The 27,537-nt window shown below is 51.2% G+C and overlaps 2 protein-coding genes and 2 long non-coding RNA genes across 8 annotated transcripts; 2 read left to right on the forward strand and 2 right to left on the reverse strand.

Annotated features, from left to right (window-relative positions):
- The first annotated feature begins 1,895 nt into the window (after positions 1-1,895).
- Positions 1,896-11,044, forward strand: RNH1 (ribonuclease/angiogenin inhibitor 1). Its single transcript, XM_027458274.3, has 10 exons — positions 1,896-1,924; positions 2,780-2,885; positions 4,181-4,351; positions 6,057-6,227; positions 6,848-7,018; positions 7,778-7,948; positions 8,444-8,614; positions 9,330-9,500; positions 9,625-9,795; positions 10,191-11,044. The coding sequence occupies exons 2-10, from the start codon at positions 2,800-2,802 to the stop codon at positions 10,276-10,278; spliced, it is 1,371 nt and encodes a 456-aa protein (XP_027314075.1). The 5' UTR covers positions 1,896-1,924; positions 2,780-2,799; the 3' UTR covers positions 10,279-11,044.
- LOC110351804 (uncharacterized) lies at positions 4,346-16,135 on the reverse strand. 3 transcript variants are annotated; one of them, XR_005266196.2, is made up of 5 exons: positions 15,741-16,135; positions 14,812-14,925; positions 13,316-13,420; positions 5,907-8,051; positions 4,346-4,734 (listed from the first exon to the last, which is right to left on the reverse strand). It is a non-coding gene; the product is annotated as an uncharacterized lncRNA (long non-coding RNA). The 3 variants fall into 3 exon arrangements; XR_003497480.3 differs by having other exon boundaries at positions 4,346-5,327; XR_005266197.2 differs by having other exon boundaries at positions 4,346-5,414.
- LOC101803956 (synaptotagmin-5) lies at positions 13,944-26,030 on the forward strand. 3 transcript variants are annotated; one of them, XM_072038500.1, is made up of 7 exons: positions 13,944-14,038; positions 16,221-16,400; positions 17,311-17,426; positions 18,991-19,368; positions 21,303-21,422; positions 22,603-22,714; positions 23,980-26,030. In XM_072038500.1, the coding sequence occupies exons 2-7, from the start codon at positions 16,232-16,234 to the stop codon at positions 24,279-24,281; spliced, it is 1,197 nt and encodes a 398-aa protein (XP_071894601.1). In that variant the 5' UTR covers positions 13,944-14,038; positions 16,221-16,231; the 3' UTR covers positions 24,282-26,030. The 3 variants fall into 3 exon arrangements, with proteins under 3 accessions (XP_071894601.1, XP_071894599.1, XP_071894600.1); XM_072038498.1 differs by lacking the exon at positions 13,944-14,038 and adding an exon at positions 14,806-14,936; XM_072038499.1 differs by lacking the exon at positions 13,944-14,038 and adding an exon at positions 14,806-14,936 and having other exon boundaries at positions 22,603-22,708.
- LOC140002605 (uncharacterized) lies at positions 19,297-25,214 on the reverse strand. The gene is made up of 3 exons (XR_011809611.1): positions 24,985-25,214; positions 23,858-24,004; positions 19,297-19,428 (listed from the first exon to the last, which is right to left on the reverse strand). It is a non-coding gene; the product is annotated as an uncharacterized lncRNA (long non-coding RNA).
- Positions 26,031-27,537: the final 1,507 nt, after the last annotated feature.

Raw genomic sequence — 27,537 nt, forward strand, 5'->3', positions numbered from 1 at the left:
GCTGTGAAGGCAAAAAACTGAGAAACGACCCCAAAGTGGGGACACTGCCTCGCTGCGCTGTTACCCCCCTCAGATGAGGCCATCCTGGCTGCGACACCCCCGGTGCAGCTGCTCTCCTTACCCCTAAAAGAAGCCGATGACCCAAACTCACATGGCCAGGTGTGAAGCCCGGCTCTCGGCGCAGATGGCAGGACCAAGCAGCCCCCCGGGGGGAACAAAAGGCGCCTCACGGCCCCTGCTGCTCTTTTGGAGGGAAGAATGGAGCCTGCCTTCTGCCTCCGCCTCGCTTGTGGGCTTGTGAAACATTAATTAATCTTTGTGCCAGCGAGGGGGAGAGCCTGCGGGGCTCTGGGAGGAGGAGGTAGAGGTCTGAGGGCTGGGATCCTGCCTGCTGGGGGTGCTGGGGCCGCTTTTAGGGGGGGCAGCACCGGTGGCGTGCCCCGCGGGCGCTCGCAGGCTGGTGGGGAGCACCCAGCACGGGCAGCAGCAGGATGCTGGGTGCTCCCGGGAGGAAAAACACGGTCAGAGCCCCACCGTGCCCTTCTCCCTCTAGCAGGCACCGTGTGTACAGCAGCAGAGGTTGCGTAGTAACTGCAGCAGGAAGGCGTCAGCTCTGCCCGCCGCGCTCCCGCACACAGCCCAGCGGAGCGAGGTACGTGTCGGCTGCGCCAACGGGCCCCAAAACTCCCCAAACTTCCCCTTGCCAAAAAGGGGGAAGCGCAGGGTTTTGGGGCCGCGCGTGGTGGACGCTGCTTTGTCGGGAGTGGCCGGTTGGGGTTATCCAGAGAAGTGAAGGGGAACGGGGTGTTTGCTGCCAGAAGGAGCAGGGGGAGATGCTGAGATTTGAGGGGGCATGAGGGGGGATGGCATAGAAACCCCTCAGCACCTCGCTGCCTTCCTCGGGAGGCCTGTGCGAGCTTTTACCCGGAGCTAAAAGCATTGGGAAACAATAGCGGGGCAGGGAGCCGGGGGAGGAAGCGAGCTGAGGGATGGCGAATGCCTCCCAGCCCCGCTCTGCGCTGGGTGGGATGTGCGGGAGAAGCCCACCGGGACCCGGCTGGGTGCGTGTGGCCGCTGGGGAAGGCGGCAGGGCTCCAGCCTCCGTGCCTCCAGCCATGGGGCTCGGGAAGGGGCCTTCGGGCTGCCCCCAGCTCGTCCTGCTGGGAGGGAATAGGGGAGAACACAGGGCCAGGGCGGGGGGAGGCACCCACAGGGCTCCCTGTGGCAGCTGGGCAGCACACAGAGGGATGGGTGGTTTTGGGTGTCCCCCATTTGAATGGCCCCAAAGGAGTCACGGGGGGAGCCCAAAGTGGGACGGCACTTTTTGGGGTCTTCTCGTCCCTTTTGGGACACGGCTTGTGGCCGCTTTTGGTCCTCTTGTCCCTTTTGGGACACCAATTTTGGTGCTCTCATCCCTTTTGAGGTGCCACTCTTGGTCACTTTTGGTCCTCTCACCCCTTTTGGGGTGATACTTTTGGTGACTTTTGGCCCTCTCGTCCCTTTTGGGACGCCACTTTGGATAACTTTTGGTCCTTTTGGCCCTTTTTGTGCCTTCCCTCACTGGGCTGTGCTCTTGTGGGCTCTGGCGGGGAAAAAGAGGGGGAAGAGAGATGGAAAAAGCGGTAAGAAACAGGGACGGGGAAAGAATGGAGGAGGAAGGAAAAGGAGGCAGGGGGAGGAATGGGGGAGAAAGAAAGGAAACAGGGGAAGGGGGGAGAGAAAATGGCGGGGGGGCCGCGAGGGGCGGGGCGGGGCCGGGCGAGGCGGGCAGGGAAGGGGCGGGGCCAGGCGCGAAGGGGGCGTGGCCGGGCGGGAATCCGGAAAGGGGGCGTGGCCTAAGAGGAGAAGGGGGCGTGGCCAGCCCGAGGGGGCGTGGCGCGGCGGAGCGGAGCGGGCCGGGCGCAGCGCGCGGGCGGTGGCGGCGGTAAGGGGCTGGGGGGGGGGGGGGCCAAAGCGCCCCAAATGGTCCCGAGAGCCACAGGGGGCGGGGGGAGCCTGCTGGGACACCACAACACCAAATAATAATAATAATAATAATAATAACCCGGGAGGGAGCTCGGGGGCGTTTGGTAAAACTTAAAAAAAAAAAAAAAAAAAAAAAAAAAAAAAAAAAAAAAGAGTAATAATTTTTTGGGGGGATTTCGGGGGGTGTTTGGTGGAATTCCTATAAAGCAGTAGGTGAATACACGAGCCCCGCTCCTAGGGACCGGGCACGGGGCAGCCCCGCAGGGCAGGCGCTGCCGGGCATCGCCGCTGCCTCGCTGGCTTCTGGAGCTGCCCCATTCCGATGCGCTCACTCACCCAGCGCCTCGCTGTGGGGTTTTTTTAAGGCGTGCTCTGAGTCACGCTGCCAGCGCCGGGATGACCGAAGCGTGCTCCGTCACCTGGCTGCGGGGCTGCAGGCTCGGCTCCTCGCCCAGCCGCTGGCCTCGGAGCATCCCCCTGCGGGTTTATGGGGTGCTCCTGAAGCACAATTGGGGTGCAAAGCAAGGAGCAATCCCTCCTGCCCGGCTCTCCGTGCTTCAACTTGCCCACCCAGAGTGCCGAACCTAATGCACAGCCATTCATTCAGTGGTCAGGAAGAGCTGCCGAAACCCAGCACGTGTGAGCAGTTTTAGGGGCTGCCCTAAAACTTGCTCACAGCAAGCTGCGGAGAGCACAGCCTGCCCACTTGGCGTGGTCTGACCTGTATCCAAGGACTGTGAATGGGTTTGAGGAGTGTTGCTGTGCTTGCTTCTCAGCCAGCAGCAGAAATAACACCTTGATTTTCCATTTTCAGATCCTAGCTCAACTTCCAAAATGGACCTTGACATCCAGTGTGAGGAGATGGACCCGTCTCGATGGGCTGAGCTCCTGTCTACCATGAAATCCTGCAGAAGCATCAGGTAGTCACTAGCTGCATTCTGTCTCCTCCGAGTAAGAGTTGTGTTTCTTTGCTATGAGAAGAGGTACAGGGCACAGTGCATTTCAGTAGCAAGACTGAGCTGTACTATTGTTGACCTGTGACTTAAAAGAGGCATGGGAACAGAAATGATTTTACATATTTTTGCCCAGAAAGTTGATAAAAAGATAAAAATGCTCTTGCAAGGATTCATTTTGCCTAGAGAGGAGCATCCCTTGGTGTGAACTAACACTGCCCTTGTACTATGGCATGCACACTCACCCAGGTGACGTCTTCAGTGGTTTTCCACACATTTGACCACTGCTTTGGTAATTCTTGACAGTCAGATCCCTCAGGTGAGGGAAGGCAAATGTTCTTTGTGCCCATTAAGTGGCATGCACACTGCCAGGTGACTGTTCCTTGGTTGTCAAGCACGAGCCCCATGCGAACACCTCTTAATTCCACAGGCAGTCTCCAAAAGTACCCTCCTAGAGTGCTGAGCAAGCTGCTTTGGGGGAACCATGTTCTCCAGTGCAAGCAGGGGAATGGGATGAGGCTGTTCAGGAGATTTGCTTCTGCAGTCTTCCCCACAGGCCATGCCTGGGACTGTGAGGTTCTTTGCAATGCCTTCCTTACCCCCTGCCTCTTCTGTCTCACTCCCTGCCTGTCCTGCTCCATCCCTGGCTCCCAGTCCATTCCTTAACTCTCCACCCCATTCAGCTCTGTCCTCTTCAACTGAGCAGCAGCAGATAAAACCCTGGCATCAGTGCACGAGGCCGCTGTCGTGCCGCAGCCTTGCTCCATGCTGAGAGAGGCTGTGAAGGCTTTGTGACTCACCCGTAGGAGGCTGGATCCCCCAGGGGCTGGGGAGCCTGGCTATGGGCCCGGCTGGGCTAGTTGCAGTGCAGAACCAGTCTGGCAGCCCATGAGCCGGCCTCTGGCTAAACGTGGCTTCAGATGTGGGTAGTTTGCTGCTAGTGAAGGCCAGATGAAGACACACCGTCCTCCAGCTGCAGCCCTGCCGAGGGGGGCATGACATGTGGCTGCGCAGCGTGGAGGCAGCCTGGGGCTTGGGAAGCTGCCGTCAGCCCCTCGTGTGCCACAGCCCCGCAGGCAGAGTGTGTCTTCTGCCCCATGGAAGCAAAGGTCTGGGCCACGTGTTGCACAATGAGCCACACGCAGCCTTCTGGAGGTGTCCCAGGGCCCAAGGAGGCGTAGGTTGGCCGCTTTGCTTTCCTGGGGAGCGCTTCAGCCAGGGAGACCCTGAGGACTAACAGACCCCACCTCCTTCTCTTTCAGGCTGGATGACTGCAATCTCTCCAGCAGCAACTGCAAGGACCTCTCCTCTGTCATCAACACGAACCCGTCCCTCACCGAGCTGAAGCTGAACAACAATGAGCTGGGAGATGCAGGCATTGAGTACCTGTGCAAAGGGCTGCTGACGCCCAGCTGTAGCCTGCAGAAGTTATGGTAAGGCCGTGCTGATTGCCTCACTCTGATGGGCTTGCAGAGTGCTGTAGGAGAAGTCCCAAGGCAAACTAGTATGTGCCTGTAGGAGCAGAGCTGTGCTGGTGCACCTCAGCCACTACCTAGGTCAGATGATTGGAATACTGCAGGATTTTTTACTTAGCTAGCATATTTGCTGTAAGACTCCAGATTATCCATCTGTCTTCCAGCACAAAGGGAAGGACAGGTAGAGTTTTCCCAGCCAAGCTAAGGGTTTACAGAGACCTTCTTTAGCGTATGTGCCATTAGGACACACCTGACATTCTCAGAAATGTGTTTTTCAGAGTACTCTTCTGCCAGTTATCAGCACGGGGTTTAGCAGTCCCATCCATTTTGCTTGCTTCTTTCTATGGGAGCCAAGCAAAAGGGTGTTCCTGTGAGCATTGGTGTTCCTTGGCATTTCAGGAGCTGTCAGTCTTTCTGCACCCCACCGAACTGACTCTGCCACAAGCCCTGTGTTGTCAGTTGGGCAGGGGCTGAATGTGGGGCTCGGCTCAAGCCAGCAGTTTTTGCAGAGGCACTAGCAGCACACTATGGCATTAAAAGACTTCCCCTAGCAAGCCCTACAGCCCAACCACGCTGCAGGAGCTTTAGTCAAAGCCAGCAGTTGCTGCCTTTGCTCTTTAGTGACCCTCAATGAGGTGCTGCCTCCTCTGTCCAGGAGCTCTTCAGCAAAGAACTGGAGTTCTCCAGCTCCTGAGGTGCATCTGGCACCTTCCTGATGCTACCTCATACAAATTGTTTCCTTTTTACACCAGATAGGCCTGCTTCAAAGTCACTGTGCCCCCTGCAGCGAGGGGTCATTGGCAAATAGAGAGAGACGGCTGAAACTAATCAAGCAGCAGTTCTCAGATGGGCTTCTAAACGTAACTCTGCTATGCTGTACTAGGAGACTGACTCCGGATATTTTTCAGAGAGCTTTTGTCCTGAGCTCCAAACTCTACAGGGCCCCAAGAAATAGCATGGATTAGGTTGCATCAGTTTTGTAGGAACATGATTGTTCATTTTTGGGGTTCTGGTAAGGTGTCTTAGGGAAAGAGAGCAACCAAATACAAGCCAAAGTTAGCACCACTATGCACAACACTTCTCCATTACAAGGGTGTCACATCCAATAGCTCAAAACACCCTGTAGAAATAGCAGCCTGTTTCCTATACAGCTTCTCCTCACCTGAGCACTGAAGGATAAGCTTCATAGATCCTTCTTGAAGCATACAGTAAAACTTCTGAATGATATATCCAGAGGTTTAAGCCAAGTAAGACAAGACCATTACTTTTAGCTACTCTGGATGACATTTGCAGGGGAATAAGAAATCATAAGATGTGCTTTCTCTCACAGATTAACCTTATAATTATTAAAACACTGCTATAAAGCAGCTGTGGTATTGCTTAATGTAGGGTGGATCCTTCTTCTGCTACATGAGCAATTAGACCAAAGGGAACCTAAGAGTTCACGCTCACGTTACAGGTACAATATGAGCTGGTACAATATTTTGGCAGACCTTAAAATAACAGCACTTACCTGGATGTACTGCTTTCGAGAGAGCTGTATCCTGGAGGTGCCATGGTGTCCTTCCTTTGCCCAAACCCCAGCAGCTGCACTTCTCCCAGAAGAGTCCCAGGGTAATTCTGGGGATGCATTTATCTCACCTGAGCTGCCTTTCTCCTTTAGGCTGCAGAACTGCAACCTGACGAGCGCCAGCTGTGAGACTCTCCGCTCCGTCCTCAGCGCACAGCCGTCGCTGACAGAGCTGCACGTGGGTGACAACAAGCTGGGAACTGCTGGGGTGAAGGTGCTGTGCCAGGGGCTGATGAACCCCAACTGTAAGCTGCAGAAGCTGCAGTAAGTAGTCCCTGAGCATTTTGGTCATCAGGCAGTTCGCATATGTCTTGAACTTGAGACAAACAGGAGTTTTGTTGCCAGCTGTGGATTTCTTCCTGCTTTGTCTGAACCTGATTGTGTGGGAGTGAGTCTTGAGGGTTTGTCAGAGCTGGGTGCCTGTTCCCGTAGGCTTTATTCAGCTCATTTGGCAGCATCCTGTTAATGCAAGATGCCTCTGACTCCCAGGGGAAGGCTGATTCTGCTGCACCTGGTCCTTGCTTTGCCTCTGAGTTGGACCCAGGTCTCTTTGCAGTCTCCAGCTCCTCTCGGGAAGGCTTGGTGGTGAGGCTGCGTGATGTGCCACAATTCGAAGCTGAGGCAGCCTGTGTGTTGCTTCAGTGGGGGGCTAGAATAAAGTTGGGGTGGGGGGCTAGTCTTGCTTGGTTTCCCTGAGGTCTCAGTTTAAGAAATAACATGCTGTAAGAACCATGCTGCAGTCTGCTTATGGTCCCCTCTCCTTCGTGCATTGCCTCGTCTCAACTCGTAGATCCCACTGGCACATTTTCTGCCTTGATGTGTCTGTTGGTAGCAGGACGTGGTGGAGACACTTTTTTTTGCCTGGGTTTCTTTTCTCCTTGCAGGCTGGAGTATTGTGAACTCACGGCTGATATTGTGGAAGCTCTCAATGCTGCTCTGCAAACCAAGCCCACCCTGAAGGAGCTCAGCCTGAGCAACAACACGCTGGGAGATACAGCTGTAAAGCAGCTGTGCCGGGGGCTGGTGGAGGCAAGCTGCAACTTAGAGTTACTACAGTAAGGAAGAGCTGGTCACCTCTAGCTGAAAATAACCCTGCTGCTATTCCTACCATGCACAAAAGAAGGAAAAACTCTTGTCAAGAATGCTTGAAATTTAGGCCAGCTTTTTGCTGGCTCAAATTTCCAGAATTGTGGAAACTGAAAGCACATCTGTTTTTTTTAAACTATCATGTGATTCTAAGTTCACTCCCATGTCTATTGGTGTGGCGTGAACACGTACCCCAGGTTAAATTTGCAATTACAAGGAGTGGCTGCTCATCAGTATCTGCGAGTGAAAGAGCAACAGCCTTCAGAGGCTCTAGTTCTTACCCCTGAGTTACCAGCTGGCTGAGTATATTTATTCAGATCCAGATTTTCTTCAAGAAAGAGATGTTGAATTTGTCCTCTTGTTGGTACAGCCCCTGAAAGGGAGGGTTCAAGGTAGAAGCACAATTGTTTTAACTTGCCCATGTGCTTCAGCACAGCCTGGCTGGAGGAGCACACAGCTGCTAAGTCACTGCTACCTAGATCTAGGGAGCCAGCTCCAGCTGTGCAGAGGCTTCAGGGCTCTGCAGCAGCCAGCAGTCCCTTTTCCTTCATTCCCTGTGTCCCAGTTTGGTTTGTGGCTGCTGGGGACTCACAGTGTCATAATGTCCAAAAGTTCCTCTTCAAAAAGACAGTTGATATAAGGGTGAATGTCCAAACAGGGCATGGAGGATCGTACCTAATGCAGCAGGTTTGGAGCAGCAATTCAAACTGTGCTTTTTTTTCCTGCAGCCTGGAAAACTGCGGAATAACCAGTGACAGCTGTCGGGACATCAGCGCGGTGCTGAGCAACAAGTCGTCGCTGATAGATCTGTCTGTGGGGGATAACAAGATTGGGGACTCCGGCCTGGCTCTACTGTGCCACGGACTGCTGCATCCACACTGCAGAATCCAGAAGCTGTGGTAAGGGTAGAGAGGGTTTGCTCAAATCCCTCTTGCGGCCTCTGAGCTGTCTAGGTCGTATGGTTGGTCTGCTCCAAAGCGGAAAGCTTCTCAGTTACACCCCCTAGTGAAACAAGGATGTCTCTACTGCAAGTTAGTTGCTTCACAAAACCCGGGGAAGGACGCCATGAAGGAGCAAGGCTGCACTGAAATCACTTAGACCAAATTCTGGGGAGAGGGTGAATGAGAATTTGTGATGCCATTGTCTTTTCCTCCTTGTGGGATGTCTGTCTACCAGAAACGAGTGTTCGTATTCCCTTTCTGTTACAAACAGAACGTTCAGTGCAAAGGGTGGAATGTAGAGAGAAAGCTCTGTGGTACAATGCATGGACAAGTTTTGTAAAGGACTGAAGAGAATGAGATGGTGTAACCAGAAGTTCAGAGTACTAACAGAGAACTGTGTTTTCTAATCTAAGTAATTCTTGGGGGGAAATAATATTTGGTTCTTCCCTGCAGGTTATGGGACTGCGATCTCACAAGCGCTAGCTGTAAAGATCTCTCCAGAGTCCTCAGTACAAAAGAGACCCTCCTAGAGGTCAGCCTGATAGACAATAACCTGAGAGACTCAGGAATGGAGATGCTGTGTCAGGCGCTCAAGGATCCCAAAGCTAACCTCCAGGAGCTATGGTAAGCTGCTGTGAGGCTTCACATACCCGATACTTTTTTGGAGACCTAACTAAAGAGAGATGTAGGTGAAAAAATACAAAATAAATCCTCAGTTGCGATGGTTCCACGAGTGAAGAGTATAATTGCTTATTGGAAGGACTGGATAAAAGTCAGCACCAAAACCTGTGGTGCCAACTTTACAATCTAAATCTAACCAGAGAAAGTTCGGATGACAAAACCATTCCCAGCATTCTCATGCTGACAGCATTCATTACATTACAGGTTGGGGTGCTCTGCTATTGCATGGCCTGGAGGGGGATACTGTTCTTTCACATAAAACTGTAACAGGCAGCTCTTCAACTTTTCTACGTCACACGTTCAGCTCCTACGCATCAGTGGGGTTCTTGCCTTACCCCAGTGGCATGGGAATTGATGCAGTGCCCCAGGAGTGCACAGTGGAGCTGAGAGAGCAGCATGATTCTCTGAACAGGAGTCTGTTCCTGTGCTTCTGTCTGTCCTAGATACATACTCTGAGACAAACAACCCAAATATAAATGGTGGGAGAGGTGCTGCTCTGAAAGGATTGGCAGACAGGAGTGGAGAGAAGTTCAGTGGTTGTGGGAAGGCTTCAGTTCCTCTTTTCTCACTCTGCAGGCTCCTCTGAAGTAAACGTGAAGTGAACAGTGCTTGATGCTCTCTAGATCCCTGGAGTTCTCATGTCATTTTTCCTTTGCAGGGTTAGAGAATGCGGGCTCACAACTGCCTGCTGCAAGGCAGTCAGCTCTGTTCTCAGTGTGAACAAACACTTGAAAGTGCTGCACATTGGTGAGAACAAGCTGGGAGATGCAGGTGTTGAACTCCTGTGTGAAGGACTGCTGCACCCCAACTGCAACATCCACTCCCTATGGTAAGGGGCACCCTCACAAGTCATCTCCTCTTTTGTTGTGTTACCTGTTTTTTGTTGTTGTTGTTTTTTTTTTTGCTTGGGGGCTGAAATTCCCACTCTGCTGTGCTCTCTCCTCTCCCTTCAGGTTGGGCAACTGCGATCTCACTGCAGCCTGCTGTGCCACGCTCGCCACCCTCATGGTTGCCAAGCCGTGCCTTACGGAGCTGGACCTGAGCTACAACACTCTGGAGGATGAAGGCGTGAGGAAGCTCTGCGAAGCCGTGAGGAATCCCAACTGCAAGCTGCAGCAGTTGATGTGAGTGATGTTTCTGGTCTTGCTTGCGTTCCCCTTGCAAACAGCAAGCTCCAGCCAGGAGAACCAGTCCTCCTGGTGACCCCAGGGGGCGTGAAGCACCAGCTGCTTGTTGCAAAGCCCTCCCTGACCCTTCTGAGCGGTGTGACCATAATGGCTTAATCCACTTTGGTCCCTGAGGCCCGAGGAAGAGGAGATGGTGGTGCTATAGTGGGAATAACATGGTCCAGTTCTGTAAGACCCATAACTGGTTGTTGGGGCAGACTGCCCAACCTAGATGGGGCCCTTTCTGTTATTATGTGGTCTTCTCATAACAGCAATTTGTGGCTCTTCCTGCTCTCTCTTACCTTAATGGGAGGATGCTTGCTAAACCAGCTTGCCTTTTTGTTTTGGTGCAGTTTGTATGACATTTTCTGGAGTTCTGAAGTGGATGATGAACTAAGAGCCCTGGAAGAATCCAAGCCTGAAGTGAAGATCATTTCATGAGTGGTGACTGCCTACAGAGCAAAGTCAAAGAAAGCAGTGTCCTCTTCTTAATCTGAACTTTTCGTACATAAAGCTAATTAATTTAATATAGAATGTGCTTTTACCAAAAAACACTTGTGGATTCCCTGAGTGGGGTGTCCAGGTAGCTGATAAGCCTTCCGTGCAGCGCTGAGGCTCATGAAAGCGTTGTACATTTTCACTGCAGCATCGTTATCCTTGAAGTAAACAATTACTGGGCATCTGCTAGAAGTGGGTCTGTACCTTTTAGGAGCTCCTTAATCCTGTAATCCCTCCTAACGCATTAGTCGGGCTCTAGAAGAGAGCTCCTTCCCAAAGGCAAGGGAAGAACTACCTACTGTATTATCACTGGGTGGTGCCTTTGCCAGGTCTCTGGAGAAAGCTCTCCAAAACAACAGCAAAACAACAACCAAGCCACATAAGAAATATGGTTTTTAATCTAAAAGTCAGCTCTCCACTGCCTTTCTGTAGAGGAGTTGTTGGAAAAGCAGTGATGACCAGGCTACTAGAGGAAAAAGAAACGAGTGGCTGTTCAGCTGCTTAACCTCAAGAATTAGCACCCCTTGAGAAGTGATTTTTCCCACAAACAAAAGATGCTGTACATTTCTCCTGGTATGGGAAAAGATTAAATGGTTTGATATGTTTGCTCTGGCAAGAGTGGTTTTACAGGAATTTTATTAAAAGCTGTTTGCAAATAATTAAATGCTTCGTTTTTCTACTTATAAAAAGAAAAATAAGATACAACCCATAGCTTGAATCTGTATATTTCTTCTTCAATGCCAATCCATCACTCTGAACTACTCTGCTACTAGTAATTTGTTTCTTGTTTGCTTTTGGTTACGTTCCTAGCTGAAGCCTGTCTGAGAACTTAGTCAAGCCCCTAGGAAGGCTGCAAGCCTAGAAAACATATCCCTTATTTCAGAGGTTACTGACTGGGGCTACTCGCCCAAGTTGGAACTGTAATAAACCTTCTTGCAAGGGAAAATAAATCTGATGCACACTTAAAATGCTACAGTGCAACAGAAGAAAGAATGTAGTTTAAAAAATGCAGGTGAGAAGCCTGGTGTTGCCCTGGGCTAACCCTGCAGAAAGAATGCAAAAGAAATAGATTATCCTGTTTGCTCACATCTCTCCATGCAGCAGTTGCTTAGTGTGGCGTGCAATTTGAAGATGCCTTGTGATGCTCACATATTCATCTCATAGAGGCTGTAACTGGCTGTACTTGGGCTGAGGTAAATCATTGATCTGAGCATGCTTCCAACAAAGGAGAGCATTTGCCTGAGCAGAGTTCCTACACACTTCTCTTGATGCTGCCCCAAATGCTAAAAACTTCCCTTTTTCTATAATGACTTGGTTTCCATCAAGGGCAGAACGGTTGGACCTCGGGTACCCTTTTACCAGCAGCTCACAAATACTGGCTTTCTCTTTTATTATGTTATGAAGGTTAATAATAAAATAGAAGATTGAAAAATCCAGGTAGAACTTTCAGTTCATGGCAGACAGCTCAATGCCATTGCAAATTGTGTGCAGCCCAGGGTTCTAATACAAATAGCAGGCTAATTTACGCATAAACAAGCTGCCGTGCACCATCTCTGCACTGCGTGTAACCCCAAAAGCATGTTTCCAAACACTGACATCTTGACACTTTAAGCAAACCCTTTAAAAAAACAAAACATGGCTCTTGAGATCAAATAGATTCGGGAGCAGAGAACTTGAGTCTAGAGCTCTTATATTCTTTCATAGGTTTGTATTTTTGATCTCAGTAGCGGCAACAGCTGTTTAGTATGTGTTAAAATGTTGGGTTTCTGCTAGTAGTTTAGGGTTCTGCAACAACCTTTTGCTCACTGCATCATATGATCTAAAGCGGGGAGGTCACGGTGTTCCAGCTCCGTTGCCAGAAGCAGTTAAGCGAACATTGTTGGCCTCACAGGCAGGTTATACCCCAGCTAAACCTGCTGCTTGCTTTGGAAGAGTGTTGCTTCACTGCTGGCCTGGCAACCCGGGCTGCAGGAGCTTTTGGGGGAAAGGAATGGGGCACAGCAGGGCCCCAGGTGCCCCCTCTGAACAACACAGATGCTAACAGCAATTTCGGCTCTCCTGAGCTTCTCCTCTACTAGGATAGTCTGAAAGATAGTTTTATGTCCCTCCCTACCTCGTCAGGGGCCATCACACCCCAAGAACCAAAAGGTGTTGGGACAGACCTTCTGCAAAGCCAGCTTTCCCCACCCTAACTTCTTGACCTGATACGCATTGTTTTTGCCTTGTTTCACACTTCATTTAGACGCTTAGTTGAGACCCTAATTATGCTTTGCAGATGATGCACAGGGTACAGAAGCACTCCCCAGGCCATGCTGTAATTGGCTGGGAAGAATTGCCTGCCTGCCATCACTTCGAGGTGTGCCGTAGCTAATTGAGCTCCTTGTAGCCAGGTTTGATGCCTTAGCTCATCTCTAATGTGCAGCAACCACAAAACAAGGAGCAAGGCTGCGCTTGGGGATCACCAGAACAGAAAGCATCAAGGAGTTTACTCCTCAGCACCTCCCACGAGGAGAAAGGGCTACTTTGTTCAGCCCTTACAGCAGAGGGGAGATGCTGCTGTCTTCACAGCAGACTCCCGGGGGATTCATTCCCCCCTTCCCTGCCACAGCTTGCAAAGCAAATCTAAAGTAGACATGCTGCAAGCAAGGATGCAGCCACATCTCCTAACTGCAGGGATCAAAGACAGCTGTAATCCCAATGGGGTGGGCTAGTGGCTGCTAACAAATGCTCTGGGGGAAGAAATCTGGCTGGATTTGGGTGACTGGATGGACAGAGCAGAGTTCCCGACTGGAAGGACCAAACAGGACTGATCCAAGTCCTCAAATCCAGATGGGACAAGGAATGAGAACCAGGTGAGGGAGGAAGGAAAGCCCTGGAGGATGCTGTTCTACCTCTTTCCTCATCTCCCTCCTCAATTCTTGGCCCTCTAATTGCCACATGGCACCACCCTCTTAATTCTGAAGGAGAAAACCCTTCCTACCTTTCAGGTGTCTATGGATCTAGCTCCGGTAGTGTGTGCAAAGACTTCCCATCCAGCTGCCTCCTGGTATGAAGCTGCAACAGCCCCAACATCCACAGGACAGACCTGGGAAAAGAAAAAAAAAAATAATAAAAATAAAAATAAAAAAATATATATATATATATCCTATTGCTTTGGGTAAAAGAAGAAGAGTTAAAAAACAACTGCACAGCAAAAACAAATGAAGAACATGTATTCTTATTCCACTCACCTATCCCATGTTTTCTGGGGGCTTGCATTCACATCTGAGTAGGGGTTACTGGCCAGCATGTGCCATGGTTTCGGGATTTTGCCAAGAGCAGCAGAGGGTTACAAATGCTCCTCTCCCAGAGCCCAGAAGCCCAGCCTCTCCCCTTCATGCCCTGCTTAGGACCTGCTGGGAGCTGCAGGGTTGCTCAGCATGGAGCACCTCCCGTGGTGACCCTCACAGCCAGATTTGCCAAGCGGGCACCCAGAACCCCATCCCTCTGCAGCTCTTGTGGAGTTAACTGAGCGGCAGCCCTGCCATCGCATTGTTCCACATGTACGTCCTGTTCCGAACCTGTTTCGTCAATATTGGCTCGCGTCTTGCTGAGCAGGGTGGGACCTTGTTTTTCTAGAATTACAAACTGATCTCGCTTCATGCTGGCGGCGTGCAGGCTCTCAGAGGGCTCCCAGAGACCCGCTTTTAAGCCATTTCTGAAGGTATGATTTTTGTTTAAGTCACCCAGTGTTGAGTTATGCACCTGGGAGGAGCTGGGGGTGGGATGTTTGTGTGGGGAGCACCTGGCCTGCTGGAGGCTGCCATTCACATGACAAGGAACGAGTGACAGCCAGATTTAGATGATGGGGACATTGGACAGGGAGATGGATGTGCCATGCCAGGCCTGTCCTGCCCCATCTGTGCGATGGCAGAGCGGCCGTGCACATTTTTGGGGTTGGGCTAACTCACCCAGCAGTGCTGGGGCAGCTCACAGCAGACCTTGAAAGGTGAAGCTGATTTGGAGCAAGTCTCAGCAGTGCCAGGCTGAGTGTGATGGTTCAGGAGACATTCAGCCTCGCTGCTTTTACTTAAATAGCTGCTTTCCTGCCACGTAATACAGATGCACATTCTTAAAAATAAGAAACCTCTCAGGAAAATGACAGCCAGCCACAAGCTTTAAGGTCTCTGGGTCTGCAGTGCAGAATCAGGACTAATTGATATATGCAATTGTTTGCCTGTTAAACTACAGGTTCTTTTACTTTCATGCTATTCTCTTCCTGAGGGTTATACTGTAGCTGAATTCCTCTGGATGCCATAGAACTGCCCTTCAGCCTGCTGTGATTCTTTGAGCTTCTTTGAGATTCTTTTCATGGCACAACTACTTGTTGCAGGTTAGCAGTGAGTTAAATTTCTCAGCCAGTTTTAAAGGCTCCCCTTAGTCCATTTTTTTTTTTTTTCAGGGAAGTGTTTATTTAGACTGAGATTTAGCTCTCACCCACACAAGGATGTCTCTGCCAGTCACTTCCCGTTCATTTCTACTGCTTCATCTCCAGCGGAGGTGGATGGGGTATGTTATACAGAGCACATACCCCAGCAGCTGCACGTGGCCCTGCAACAAAGGTACAGATAATACAGTCAGTCATGAGAAATCATAGAAGAAAATAGCTGGTACGAACAGCAACATCTTCTGAGGTGAAGAAATTACGCACATTTAGGGATTCTGTGCAGAAAGCTTCACTAAACTGATTCCTGCTTTCAAGCTTGCTTTAGGCTGTGTAAACCAGCAGTAATTTCTTGGAACAGACCTCATCTGAAGCTGGGCTCTGTTTCTTGGCTGCTCTTGTTTGCTAGAGTTAGGTGAAATGTTTGCTCCCTGCAAAGATTAGTGTTCTAATCTCATCTTAAGTAATCATGAAGAAAAAAAAAAAGAAAAAAAGAAAAAAAAAACACACCACCCAAGTGCTATTCCTAACCAGAGCTCTATTGTGAATGTGTGTAAAGGCCTAGGGGGAGGGAGCACTCATCCCTGCACCTCTCCAGATGGATTCAACCTTCTCCTGAGAAGGGAGATAATGCTCTTAAAGGATATTTACCCTAAGAGGACTGGAAGAATCCCTTCCTCCAGTCCTCATTGTGGTTACTTAGGCTAAGCAGGATGAAAGGCTATGGTGAGCCATAGCCTAATGGACCACTGCCATCTTTTCTCTTGGAGCAAAGGAACAGAGATGGAAGTCCAAACTAAGTGGTTTGGGTTGGAAGGGACCTTAAAGATCATCTAATTTCAACCCCCACCACACCAGGCTGCCCAACCTGACCTTGAACACCTTCGAGGATGGGGCAGCCACAGCTTCTCTGGGCAACCTGTGTCAGTCCCTCACCACCCTCTGAGTAAAGAATTCTTCCTTATATCTAATCTAAACCTACCTTCTTTCAGTCTGAAGCCATTTCCCCTCGTCCTATCACTCCACTCCCTGATAAAGTGTCTCTCTCCAACTGTAGGAGGCAGCAGCGGTATGTGGAGGGCAAGGAAGCAGGCTGAAAAGAAGCTTGCAGGGAAATCACAGGTGTGGCGCATTTCCAGCAGTCTTTCATCTTGAAAGACCGTAAGCTGCTTTGTCAATTGCTCTGGCCAAAAGCAGTGAAATCCAGCAGAAGCCTGCCTGTGTGGCAACGATGAGAACAGATCCGTGATGATGCAGCACTGATCCAGCGAGCACAAACACACATAAATAATACTGCATGCCCAGCAACATGACTAGTTCTGTGCATGTGGGCCTAAGCTGCAGTTTATGTATGACTTGAATACAGACCTTTTCCTTCTCAGCCTGCATCCTGCTTGGGTCGTACAACATGGAGGGGCAGTGCTAGCAATGCTAACCCCTTTTTTCCTTCTCTCTCTCTCAGAGGAACAAGGCATGACAGAGGACAGCTCCATCTCGCTCACCTTGCACAGCTTACAGCTGCCTTTTTCCAATACCTGGAAGTATGGGATCTTGGCAATAGCCATCCTTTTGCTCCTGGTGGCCCTGACCATCTTAGCTTGCCAGGTGTGTCAGCTCCAGAAACGCCACAGGGCTAGGAAAAGTAAGTATTGGGCAACAGTGCTCAGCAGCCACCAGGGGCCTGTTTCTGCTACCTTTTCCTCTCAAAAAGCAACTTCCATCCTGGATCAGATGCAGGAGCTGAGCATGGCTTCACTAACAGCTATGTCCTCAGTTTTTATGCTTCCAACTGCAAGCGTTTCTGTCACAGTCACTGTGCCACGCACCATGCCCAAGGTGCCCTGACGTGAGGCAGGTGAGGGACCAGGTCCCTCTTGCTGACAGATGTGGAGCTGGGGCAGGCCACCTCTCCTGGCTGTCACCTGTAAGGAGACAAACGGGGCACACGTTTCAGGACCCCACAAACATGCCTTGCACATACAGTTGTAGTAGCCTTGCTTTGCCAGAAAACCAGCTGCTTCTTCACCAGGCCAGAAATGTATGCATGGCTTCTCCTGTCCCTCCAAGCCCATCTGTTATCGCAGGCCCCAGGTGATGCCAGGCTCACCAGCTCTTCCTCGCTCTCTTTCCAGCTCTCCTTGGCCTCCTGTCTCCCAGCCTCAGCAATCCCTCTCTGCTTGGATGGCTTTTACAAAATAAAAATGATAAAAAATCCAATCCTTCCCTTCCTTTCCCAGCTGCATGGTGTCATAAGCCATGCTACTGAACATGACTCACCCCACTTCTCTTGTCTGGGAGCATCAGGCCAAGTGCTATCTGAGCACAGCTTGCTCGATGGCTCCAAGCTGCATTTTTATTGTAAACGTGTTGCAAGGCTGTCCCCAAAAGTCTAAAATATAGGGCATCTACACCAGGAGGTTGGTGTGAAAGTCTTCTCTAAAGACTTTCAGAAATCCCAAATAAAAATCCAAAACTCAGACTTTCAGCCTCCAAACATCATCATCTCCATCCAAACTGGACATCACTTACTTGGCTTTTCTTTATTCCCACAGAGAAGAAATACCACAGTGAAGACAGGGTGAGGATAAGGGCAGGGAACGGCTTTTGGGGGAAGAAGATGCCACCTCTCCTGCTTGACACCTCTAAGCCGAGCAATGTGGATTTCAAGGCAAGTACACTGATGCTAGGGCAAGGTCGAGAGCCATCCTTGTTTGCAGAAACCCCACAAGAGGTGGGCTGACTGACAGTCTCTCAACTCTGCTAGAAAACAAGATGCAAAACCCTGTGGCAAGAAAACGTATAAAGAGAGACTGTCTCCAGCTGAAAGGAATGGAGGAAGAAAAATACCGCTCTTTCACTTAAATAACAACCTTCATGTGGGGTGCCAGGGCCAGACCTGTATCAGGGCCACAAGCCCACCAGTCCCTGTTTCCCAGGCATGACCAGACAGTCCCAGAGAGACACAGGAGGAAAGGGGGGGAGCAAAAGAAGCAAAACACTGACACAGTGACCCCAGTGCAGTGGTTTTACGGGTACTGCAGTCTGCCCACAGCCCCGTGCACTCAGGCCATGTGTGTCATCGTCCCTCAGCCTCTCAGTGGGTACTGGGAATGCCCTGGGTGAGTTTGGGTGACAAATTCAGATTTAGACATCTCCTAAGTAGGGCTGCTAGGAGATGCTCCAGCTCTGCAGGCTGCAACCAGGTGTCGAGGTGTGCAGCAGGGACCTTTGCAGCTAATTCAGGTGTTTTTGGGGCAGTCATAGAGCCCATGGAGTCTGTTGTTGAGGGAAGTGAAGAAACCCGCCGTGCCATTTCTGGGGAAACTGGTGGAAAACCTCACTTGATCACAAGTTTCACTTCTCCTTGCTTCTCTTTCATCCAGAATTTATCTGGTTTTCTTAAAGAAGCAATCTGTGGGCCTTTCCCATCCCCTCTCCCTCCCCCACAACCCGCTTTCTCCCCCACTTCCAGCCTGTGCCTCTGTTACCGGAGGGATGTGGTTTCCAATAAAACGAATTCCTCAAGTTCCTGCTGACCTCCCCGCAGCTGGCCAGGCCTCGCTGCAGAGCAGGAAGCGGAGCAGCAGTGAGGCAGGCGCAGACGGCTCTGCAGCGGGCAGAGAGCCTGCTCAGCAACAGCCCCAAAATACCACCAGCAGCTGCTGAGTACAAAATGGCTATCGCAGGGCTGCAGCTGCTGGGCTCTCACTGGAGAAAAAAAGCATGGCAAGAAGGGAAAAATGCTTAAAGAGTGGCCATCCTGCACGGCCAGGTGGCTGTGCTGATGCCCATGCTCTCGCCGGTGCAGTGTGGCTGTTGGGCTCCACTGTGCAGGGTGCTCAGCGTCATGCCCACAGCGCTCATTGCAGAGAAAATGAAAGCAAAGAACACTTTGAAGCTGCTGGGGATGCCCTGGAGAGGCCCCCGTGGCACAGAGCCCAGCAGAGGATGTCTGCAGAGCAGTACCTGGGGGTGGCAGGAGCTCGAATGCAGGTCCCGAGGGCAGCAAAGCGTCTTCAACCTCTTTCTTCCCGTGGTCTGAACCAGCCTGTGAGGCTGTGCTGTGCCAGGGAGCTGGCCTGTCAGGCGCTGGCATGACAGCACGAGCAAAAGCACTAGGTATCAACACACCTTCTGTGTCTACCATTGTAGGAAAAAGAGGAAAATTCAACCCCACCACACTTTAAAAGACCCATCTCTCTCTCTCTTCCTCTCATCCTTGTTTTCCTTAGATGACGGAGTTACGAGCAGAGCTGGGCGAGCCACATTCCTGCCCCTCCTGCAGCACCACCGAAGACCCGAGCAGTGATGGGGGACTCCTGCCCAGCTCCCGGGGCAAACTGAAGTTCTCTCTCCTCTACCGCAGAGAGCGATGTGAGCTGCTCGTGAGCAGCCTGGAGGCATGGGGGCTGCCAGGCCGCGGGCACGCCAGGTCTGCTGTCCGGGTCCGACTGCTGCAGGAGGTCCCGTCACACATCCCTGGGCTCCAGTGCGTGGTCCAAGAATGGAGAAGCCGGGTGGTGAAGAGCTGCAGCAGGCCAGCCTTCGGGGACCATTTTGTCTGCTCCCTGCGGGACGCCGAGGTGGAGAAGAGCACTCTGAAGTTGGAGGTGGGCTGGGGTGTGAGCTCTGGTGGCAGGCCTCTTGAGGTGTCTCCATCTCTTATCCCTCTGAAGAACAAAAAAAGGGGTTGGTAGCTCTCCAGACTCATTCACCAGGTCCTCTTGGATGACAGCCAGCTGAGATGTTGGCTCTTTGGTGACAGAAATAGGACCACGGTCACCAATGTCATGTGGCACTGACAGACAGAAGGGTCGGAAAGCCTGGAGACCCTAAACACTTTGGCTTTCAAAGGGGTGCCCAACTGGTTTTGTGGGCATTTTAAGGCTGTAGGGATGGTTTTATTTCCCTGAAATCTGTATTTGCTTGTGTTCTCTTGTCCTTTGTCACAGCCATTCCCTGTAGAAATCCCCTGGTCTGCATGGTCCTGCAGTAGGGTATGGCATAGAGGCTGGGGCCTGGGGTAAACGCATGGCTGCCCCCTGAGCTGAGGGATATCCCACAGTGCTGGCAGGGCAGAGGTAGCTGGTGGGGGTAACTTGGTGAGCAGATGCAGCCTGAAACCTCTTCTACCTAATTCTTCCTTACTGTGGTTTGATAGCTTCAGACTTATCTCACTTTGAGCCAGTTCAGGTCTGCCCCTATAACACTGCAGTGTACCCATGAATGCCCAGGGATTTAAAATGTACCTTGGCAACAGATAGCTGTGAGGCACCCTATACACTGGGGTGTATTTGAAATGCATGCTGAGGGGACAGCAGCAAAGGCATCACCAGTGAAATCCGCAGCAGACAGGACATTTCCCTGCCAGTCCCACTGTTCTGCCCACAAGCCAGCAGTCAGACATGAGCCAGCAGTCAGCTGGGGCAGGAAGATGAAGTCTTTGTGCTTTCTTCCTTTTTCCACTTTATACCACGGAGCAATTTCTGTTTCAGAAGGCATCAGTGGGCTAGACAGACTGTTGGTCTGAATGTGAATGGTGATCCCCACGTGTTGCTGCAGATCTCATGTTCCCTGACTAATGTCCAGACTCACATTACTTCAAAGCCCCTCTGATTTGGCCATTACATTTTCCTGTCTCGGTTTTGTTTACTCCTCGTTCAGTTTTTGAGTGCCCCTTTCACAAGCAAAAGCACTTGGCGGGTTTATCAAAGGAAACCACCGCAGCAAAGCACCAGCTCGACATGGCTGCAGCGGAAGGGCAGGAGCACACTACAAAGGGGAGAGCTGGGCTGTGCAGGCAGAGCAAGAGGTGGAAGGAGAGACGGAGGTGGAGCTGCAAGAGACCTCAGGGGAGCAAGACTGCTAGCTGCTGAAGTGGTTTCACGCTGCTCCCTTCCAGACCCTGGCAGATCTGTGCACTGACATTGAACTATAGGCTCCTAATGTGGCGAAGCGACGGCAGTAAATCTGTTCCCCATCAGGCAGCAGTTTTAAGTGATTTCATTTGAAAACTAAAACACGCCTGCAAAAAACGTGTGCGCAGAGCCATGGCCACACACTGTGACCGTGCTCCCGAGAGGGAAGCAAGCAGCACAGCCTGGGAGCTCAGAGCAGAGCAGGGAAACGGCTGCATGCCGGAGAGCAAACTGCTGGGGAAACAGCTGCAGAGGGCAGGCACAAATCAGGACTGAAGCCACGTGTGAGCACATGCAGAAAAGGCCCCGAGCTGGCCCCGAGCAAGTGTGGGCAGCTGTCAGAAGACACTCGCTTGTGCAAGGGGATTCCAGCAACCACCCGGCCAGCTGGGAGGGAGCAAACCTTGCACAGAGCAAGGGCAGGATTCAGCAAGGCCAGAGGGGCCAGGCTGTTAGCAGAGGTGGAAGCACTCCTTTGGGTGATGCTGCTACATCTGAATTTTGCTTCTTGCCATGGGCATCCTTTGCTATCAGGTCAGCCTGACTCCCAAAAGCCTGGTGCAAGGTTTGCTGCCTCCTGTCCCACACCTCACCCGATGGACATGCCTTTTTCCTCTTTCCCACAGGTTCAGCGGTTTGACAAATACTCCAGAAACGCTGCGCTGGGGGAAGTCAGGGTTGCCCTGAGGGAGCTGAAGGCTTCCCGAAGCCTGGCTGTGTGTGCAGAGCTGCAGAAGACCACAAAGGTAATTAATGACTAACACATGGCCTTACCCAGTGTGCCCACACACTGCCAGGGAGCTGCATGCCAGTACAGCCACCCCTTAGTCTTATTAGTGGAAAAGCCCAGCCCTGCATCCCTGGGATCTGTCTGTGGGATGCAGGTGGTAACAGACCCCTTCTGCTCCCAGCACTCTGCTCAGGTAGGCTCTGCAGGAAGGCTGGGTGCGTGGAGTTTCAAATTGCCTCTTAAAGGTGAGATCTCCAGGGAAGGATCAAGGCGTATTGATGACCAGGCTTATGTTGCAGCACCTTTTCCCTCCTCTACCCACAGAGACAAGAGTTCACAGTGCATTTGGTTTGTTTAGAGACTGATGGTCCAAAAGGAAAACACCTGATGTGTTCCAGTAAAGAATTAATAATGGTTTTTAAATGATAGCTGCGTGTTTTAAATGGTTGCTAACAACAGCAGGGCATAATGTAACAGAGAAAAAGTGGCATCCCAAGTCCAGCAACCGGAACAATTAACTGTAAGAAACATTGATTTGTTGCTGGCACATGGGAACTTGTTGCAAAATGTGAGCAACATGAATTTAGTTGCAGTCCTGCTTCTCATAGCACCCCAAAATGTCACAGTCTGCAGCCTCTAGCATTTCCTGTAGCCCTCTGGAAAAAAACACTGTGGTACCATAAGAATTAGTATTTTAGTACCATGAAATCAGCACAAATTAGTCTGTACGGTAGTACCTCATCCCTCACCAAACAAGAGAGAGCTGAAAGCCTCTTTCATATAGCCCAGAGCAGCTTGTTTAACTCTGCTAAGTGATGGTTCAGGTACTGATGCTCTGTGATGCTTGCTGACAAACCAGTCTGCGTTTGGTGAGCCTGAAACTCCGAACTGCACCCAGGTAATACAGATAAAGGAGAACAGGGGCCCTCTTGTTCCTCATCAGGAGAAAGAGAAACTGCCACACCGAATGAATAAAGAACCAATGCTGGCAATTGCTGAAAGTTAAAAAACTAAAAGTCAGTCACAATAAAAATGCTGAAAATCAGGGTACGGCCAGAATGCTGCAGTGGTCCTGCAGCCTTGGTTGATGGGCCACTAAGAGCACCCTGGTGAGCTGCAGAAAGGTTGGCATGTGGTCCCGGTGGCAGCAGGTTGTTGCACTGGCTGCTCACTGCATGCCCTTGTGCCCTCCACAGGACATCGTGGGAGAAGTGCTCGTGTCGCTGAAGTGCCTTCCCATCTCTCAGAGGATAGAGGTCGGGCTGCTCAAGGCAAAGACGACCCCCCCTCGCAGCACTGCAGGTACAAGTAAGGGTTTTATATCCCCTGTTGGCTGGGCTTGTTGCTCCTCTCTGTTCTGCTGCCTGCTACCTTTATCTCACCCACTCAGAGGAGCGTGGGGGTGTTGGAGAAGCAGGTCCCTTTCATGCCCATCACACCCCAGCCTTGGCAGAAAAGTGCTGCTGAATCAGTCCCCAAGGCCCGTCACACTAATGAAACACCCAGCTACTTCTTTCGGGCAGTGCCTTTCCTCCTCTTCCCTCCATCACAAGACTTGAATTCCCTTTCTCTGCTCTGCAGAGACCCCAAAAGCTTGTTTCATTACAGTCCTGTTGCCCTCAGTATGGAGCAACAATTTGCTTTTCCTCTTGAGGATCCCCTAGGGTGAAGAAAGTGCAGAGGTACTACGGTGCTCCTCGGGGTTGTAACCAGAGCACCGCTATCATCCTTCAATGTCCGCCAACGAGATGACACCTGAGAGCAGCCTTAGAGATGCTCTGCATTGTAGATAAGCTGTAAACAGCTCCTTGCCCTGAAAAGGCTGAGGTAGAGCCACCTTTTTTTCCTATAACCCAACATTTGATGCAGGCAACCAGCCCGACTCAGCCACACTTCACATTTTGCACCCTTGTCTTATGTGGATTTCTCTCCTGCACCAAGCAATGAATTGGAGGAAGAATGGCAAGCCACTTTCCCTCTGCAGCTCTCAGCACATGAACAGCACGAAGGCAGGCAGCTCTTCCCCTTGCCTCACTTTGTATCCTGCTCTCCCTCTTCGCTGTATTCCCAAGGTCCTCAGTCCTTGGGACTGAGAGAAGCCCAGCAGACTTTGATATCCCCAGGCTGCTCTCTCCTGGGCTGAACTCTTCCCATGGCCTTACGTGCTCAGATCTCTTATCTGAACCTCTAAAGCCACACTTTTCCATTTCGCTAATTAATTACAGCTAAAGCAATTGCAAAGGCTCCTGTCTGCTGTTTCATTCTGAGCCTTGCTGCAGGTGTTGGGTTTAGCATAAGCATTTGTAGGACTAACAAAAGTAAACTTTCCTCCATCGTCCTGTTCCTACTAACTTCAGAGCTTGTTACACAACTGCAGAGCTATTCGGAGGTTGTCCCTGTCGATTGTGCTTTGCCTTTTGCAGGATCACATAGGTCCTACTAGCTACTTACCTAGTAAGATGCGATTGCCTTGGCCAAGTGGTCTGATTTCCAGCATTGCTGAAGCCAACCGAGGCAGACAGATGCTGCAATGATCCCAGGCACCTCTCTTTCCCTTTCTCTTTCCCTCCCAGATGTATATGCGAGGATCGATGTTTCCTGCAGGCACCACAGACAAAAGCACCAGAAGTCCAGGCCGCGGGCCCACACACCGCTCATCATTTTCAACGAGACTTTTCTGTTCCACATGCCTGAGCCTCCCGTGTGGGACTGCACCGTGCTTGTCTCCATTTACCAAGTGGGCTCTGACCCCAGGCACCTCATCGGACAGGCCACGGTGGAGAAGAGCAGAGCGAGGGAAGCGTCCGACCACTGGGACCTCGTGAAGAAGTCCATCCAGCAGCCCGTAGCTCAGTGGCACCCTCTCCTCGTTTAGAGGAGCACCGGTTCCTCATGCTGAAGCTGGCCAAGTTGTCTTTCATGAAGACAAAAGAGCAACGCTCATGGCAGGCATTAGCTAAAAGATGGGTCAGAGCCTGGAACTGTTGATAAGACAGAAATAATGATCTCTGCTGTGTTTGGCTCCCTCCCGCTTCGTGCTGCTGCTCCAGGCAGGGAGAAGGTTCTTCTTCTCTGCTGGTCCCGTATCATATTTAATATAGCAGCAGGGTTTTAGCACCACCTTGGGCTGGAGGTTTGCCCCTGTGCAAGGAAATAACGCCTGCCCTGAGGTGCTCACTGCTTTGGGTGGACAAGAGGAAAAACGGGATGGGGAGGAGGAGTCACAGCTTAACATTTCACCTGTCTCCCTGTCCTGGTCTGATAAGAAGAGAACCATTTGGCATTTCCTACACCCCTGGCATGTCCTTCTGACTAATTTCCCAGGCTTTCAGGGTGGCACATTCCCTCACATGGATGGCAGCAGCCATCCTCCCTGCCTGCCTGCAGGCAGGTGTGGGTTGGAGCTCCAACTTTCCCTTTTTTACATTTTTTTCTTAGTGACAGTCCTCAAAAATCCTACCTCTGCTCCAGTCACAAGACACGTAAGATGTCACCTTATGAGAAAGCTGTTAAATGTGTTTCTGCACACAGCGTGACCAAAAAAAAAAAATATGGTAATTTAGGTCACAACGACTTACGTGGTGTGGGAAGCAAGTGAAATGAGGCCAGCAGAAAAGAAGAGAGAGGAGGATGCGCTGGTGCTGATGTCCTGCAGCCACCAAGCCTTGCCCTGCTCCTCTTGTGTTTGTTTGCCTTGAAAGGTTGCAGCACAGACCTTTAGTTGTGCTGCTCTTGCAAGCAATTACTGAATGCACGTGGCCAGCAGGTCTGACAGGCCCAAGCAGCTACAAATTGAGGAAGAAAAAGGTGGATTATAAATAAAGAGATACTATATCCATATGAATATACACATTATAAAAAAAAGACATACGGGCATGGATACAGGTGAGCAAATAGCTCTGCAAATCCTACCAGGAAAACATCACCAGAACAAGGCACTGTCAAACAGCAGGGCCATATCGTTCACTTACTTTCCCCGTCTCAAGGCCAACCTGCAACAAATAAATCAGCCTCTAGCTCACAGGTGAACACGCCGCTCAGGAGACTGTCAGTGCAATGAGTCAGTGTGTTTATACTGTTAAACTATTAAGATAATTTTAATCCTTGAACTGTCAAAGCTTCTATAATTAGCCTCCAGCAACTTCAGATTTGGAGCTATTAAAATGAATTGGAGATTTATTTCTGTGCAATTGCTCATCCTGGCTGTTGGCAATTTGACTGGTTTGGGTGTGCCTGTGCTAGCAGGACTCTGAGCATGAACCACAGGCTTGAGTCCTTGCACAGCTTCTCCAGCCTCCCCACGGCAATTACAGACAGCAGCGTTCTTGGGATCGGAGCAGAATTCCCTGCTGAATTGAAAGGAGAAGTGTTCGTCACCCACAAGTTCCTGAGGAAGGATGGTCCCACAAAACACGCAGTTACAGCGAACATCCCAAAAGCAGCACCGACACAGACAATAGCAGCACGAAGCGCCGGGGATTTCATGTACTTGCATGTCATCTGAATTCAGAGAGAGATCTTAATTACCTAGAAATACTTTTTTTTTTTTTTTTTCCCCAGTCTTTTTGCTTCCTTGGTAGGAAATTTCTCTCTGACAGAGTAAATACTACAATATGTGCAAGTAGCTGTGTGTGTGTGACTATCATGGCCCTGCACCCCAAGTAGTTACCGTGTCTGAGCAGGGCTTCAGACAACATCGTGCTGATGCTTCCCAAAGTCCCACCAAGCCCCAGGCAGCCAGTGGGACATGCAGTGTCCTCACACCCCCTGTGCCTATGGGGAGCAGTGCCCCACCAGCCTGTACAAGCTCCCGGGGACCTTAGCTGTATTTAAAAAATGAGCTATTGGGCAAGACACCTCACAGAAATGAGCAGTGGCTCCCATGCGGGCAGGATGCTCACAGGCTGCAGGGCTGGGAGCGCTGGCAGGGCATGTCCTGCCTGGCAGAGCATCATGCGGGGAGCTGACACAGAGCTGCGGAGGGGGCCAGGCACAATAAATACCTCGGGAGGGAAGGCCAAGGACACCTGCGCCTGCTTACCGGAGTTTGAGGGAAAATAATTGAGAGCACAACATCTGCTGTTTCCTCTCCGCTGCTCTCGGGGCATCGTTACCAGGGTGACAAAGAATTAAGTGTTCCCGTTGCCAAAGCAGTGGGAAGTGCCTGTGCTGGCCGCTGCCTGTCCTGTTCCCTTGGTCGCATGGTCCTCGGGGATAGCAGCCCCCTGCACCTTTGGGGTTTGTCCCCCCAGGCACCATGCACAGCCCCGCGAGCTCTCCCTGGCACGTGTTTGGGACACAGCGGCTGGGGAGGGAGCATCTTTCTCCTTGAGAGAGTGCCGTGCCCCTGTGCCCAAGGTGGGGTTGCTGGGAACTAAAAATATCAGCTGCTCATGGATTTGCCCATGGAGAACAGCCACCAGGCAGGCAAAGTCATTCTGGGGGTTGGAAGTCCTGCACTTTGGTGCAGGGGCTAACAGCAATGCATTTGGTCCACCTTGCTCGAGCACTGCACACAGAACAAGCACAAACCTTCACTCAGGGGTCTGAGCACCCACCAGCATTAAACTGGGCACCTCCACAAGCCCTTTAGTTCTGTGTGGCACCGGGTGCCTGGGCTGCAGAGCCCCTCTGGGATCTGGCTTTTGCTTGGGGTGCTTGTTCGGGTCTCAGGCTCACTTCGGGCTCTTCCCTTCCCCACTGACGCAGGGGAAAGCCGTCCCCCCGTGCCTCTGGCACCCCTCCAGCTGTGCTGTGCCAGGCTTTCTGGCTCTGTGCTCCCTGCATGGAGCATGGAGAGTTCAAGCAACAAACACACAGCATCCTCCTGCGGGGGAGCAGCGGAACCGGGGCGGAATTCCTGAATTCAGCAAACACGATCCGCATCTGGCTGCTGTCACGACGGGGATGTGGCAGGAAAAGCAACACTGCAAACAAGGTGCATGCGTGGGGGCCGAGGCAGGCAGAGGTGTAAGCAAAAGGAGGAAATGCTACACAGGGCCAAATGAGACCCTAGGGAGAGGCTCCTTCAGGTACAAGTGATTCAGCCAAATACAGCCTTAAATTTGTTCTTTGATGAGAGGCAAAGACTTTGCTTCTCAGCCCACAGCCCTAGGAGAAACTCTGAGCCT

This window comes from Anas platyrhynchos, chromosome 5, assembly GCF_047663525.1.
Source record: "Anas platyrhynchos isolate ZD024472 breed Pekin duck chromosome 5, IASCAAS_PekinDuck_T2T, whole genome shotgun sequence".
Classification (NCBI taxonomy): Eukaryota; Metazoa; Chordata; class Aves; order Anseriformes; family Anatidae; genus Anas; species Anas platyrhynchos.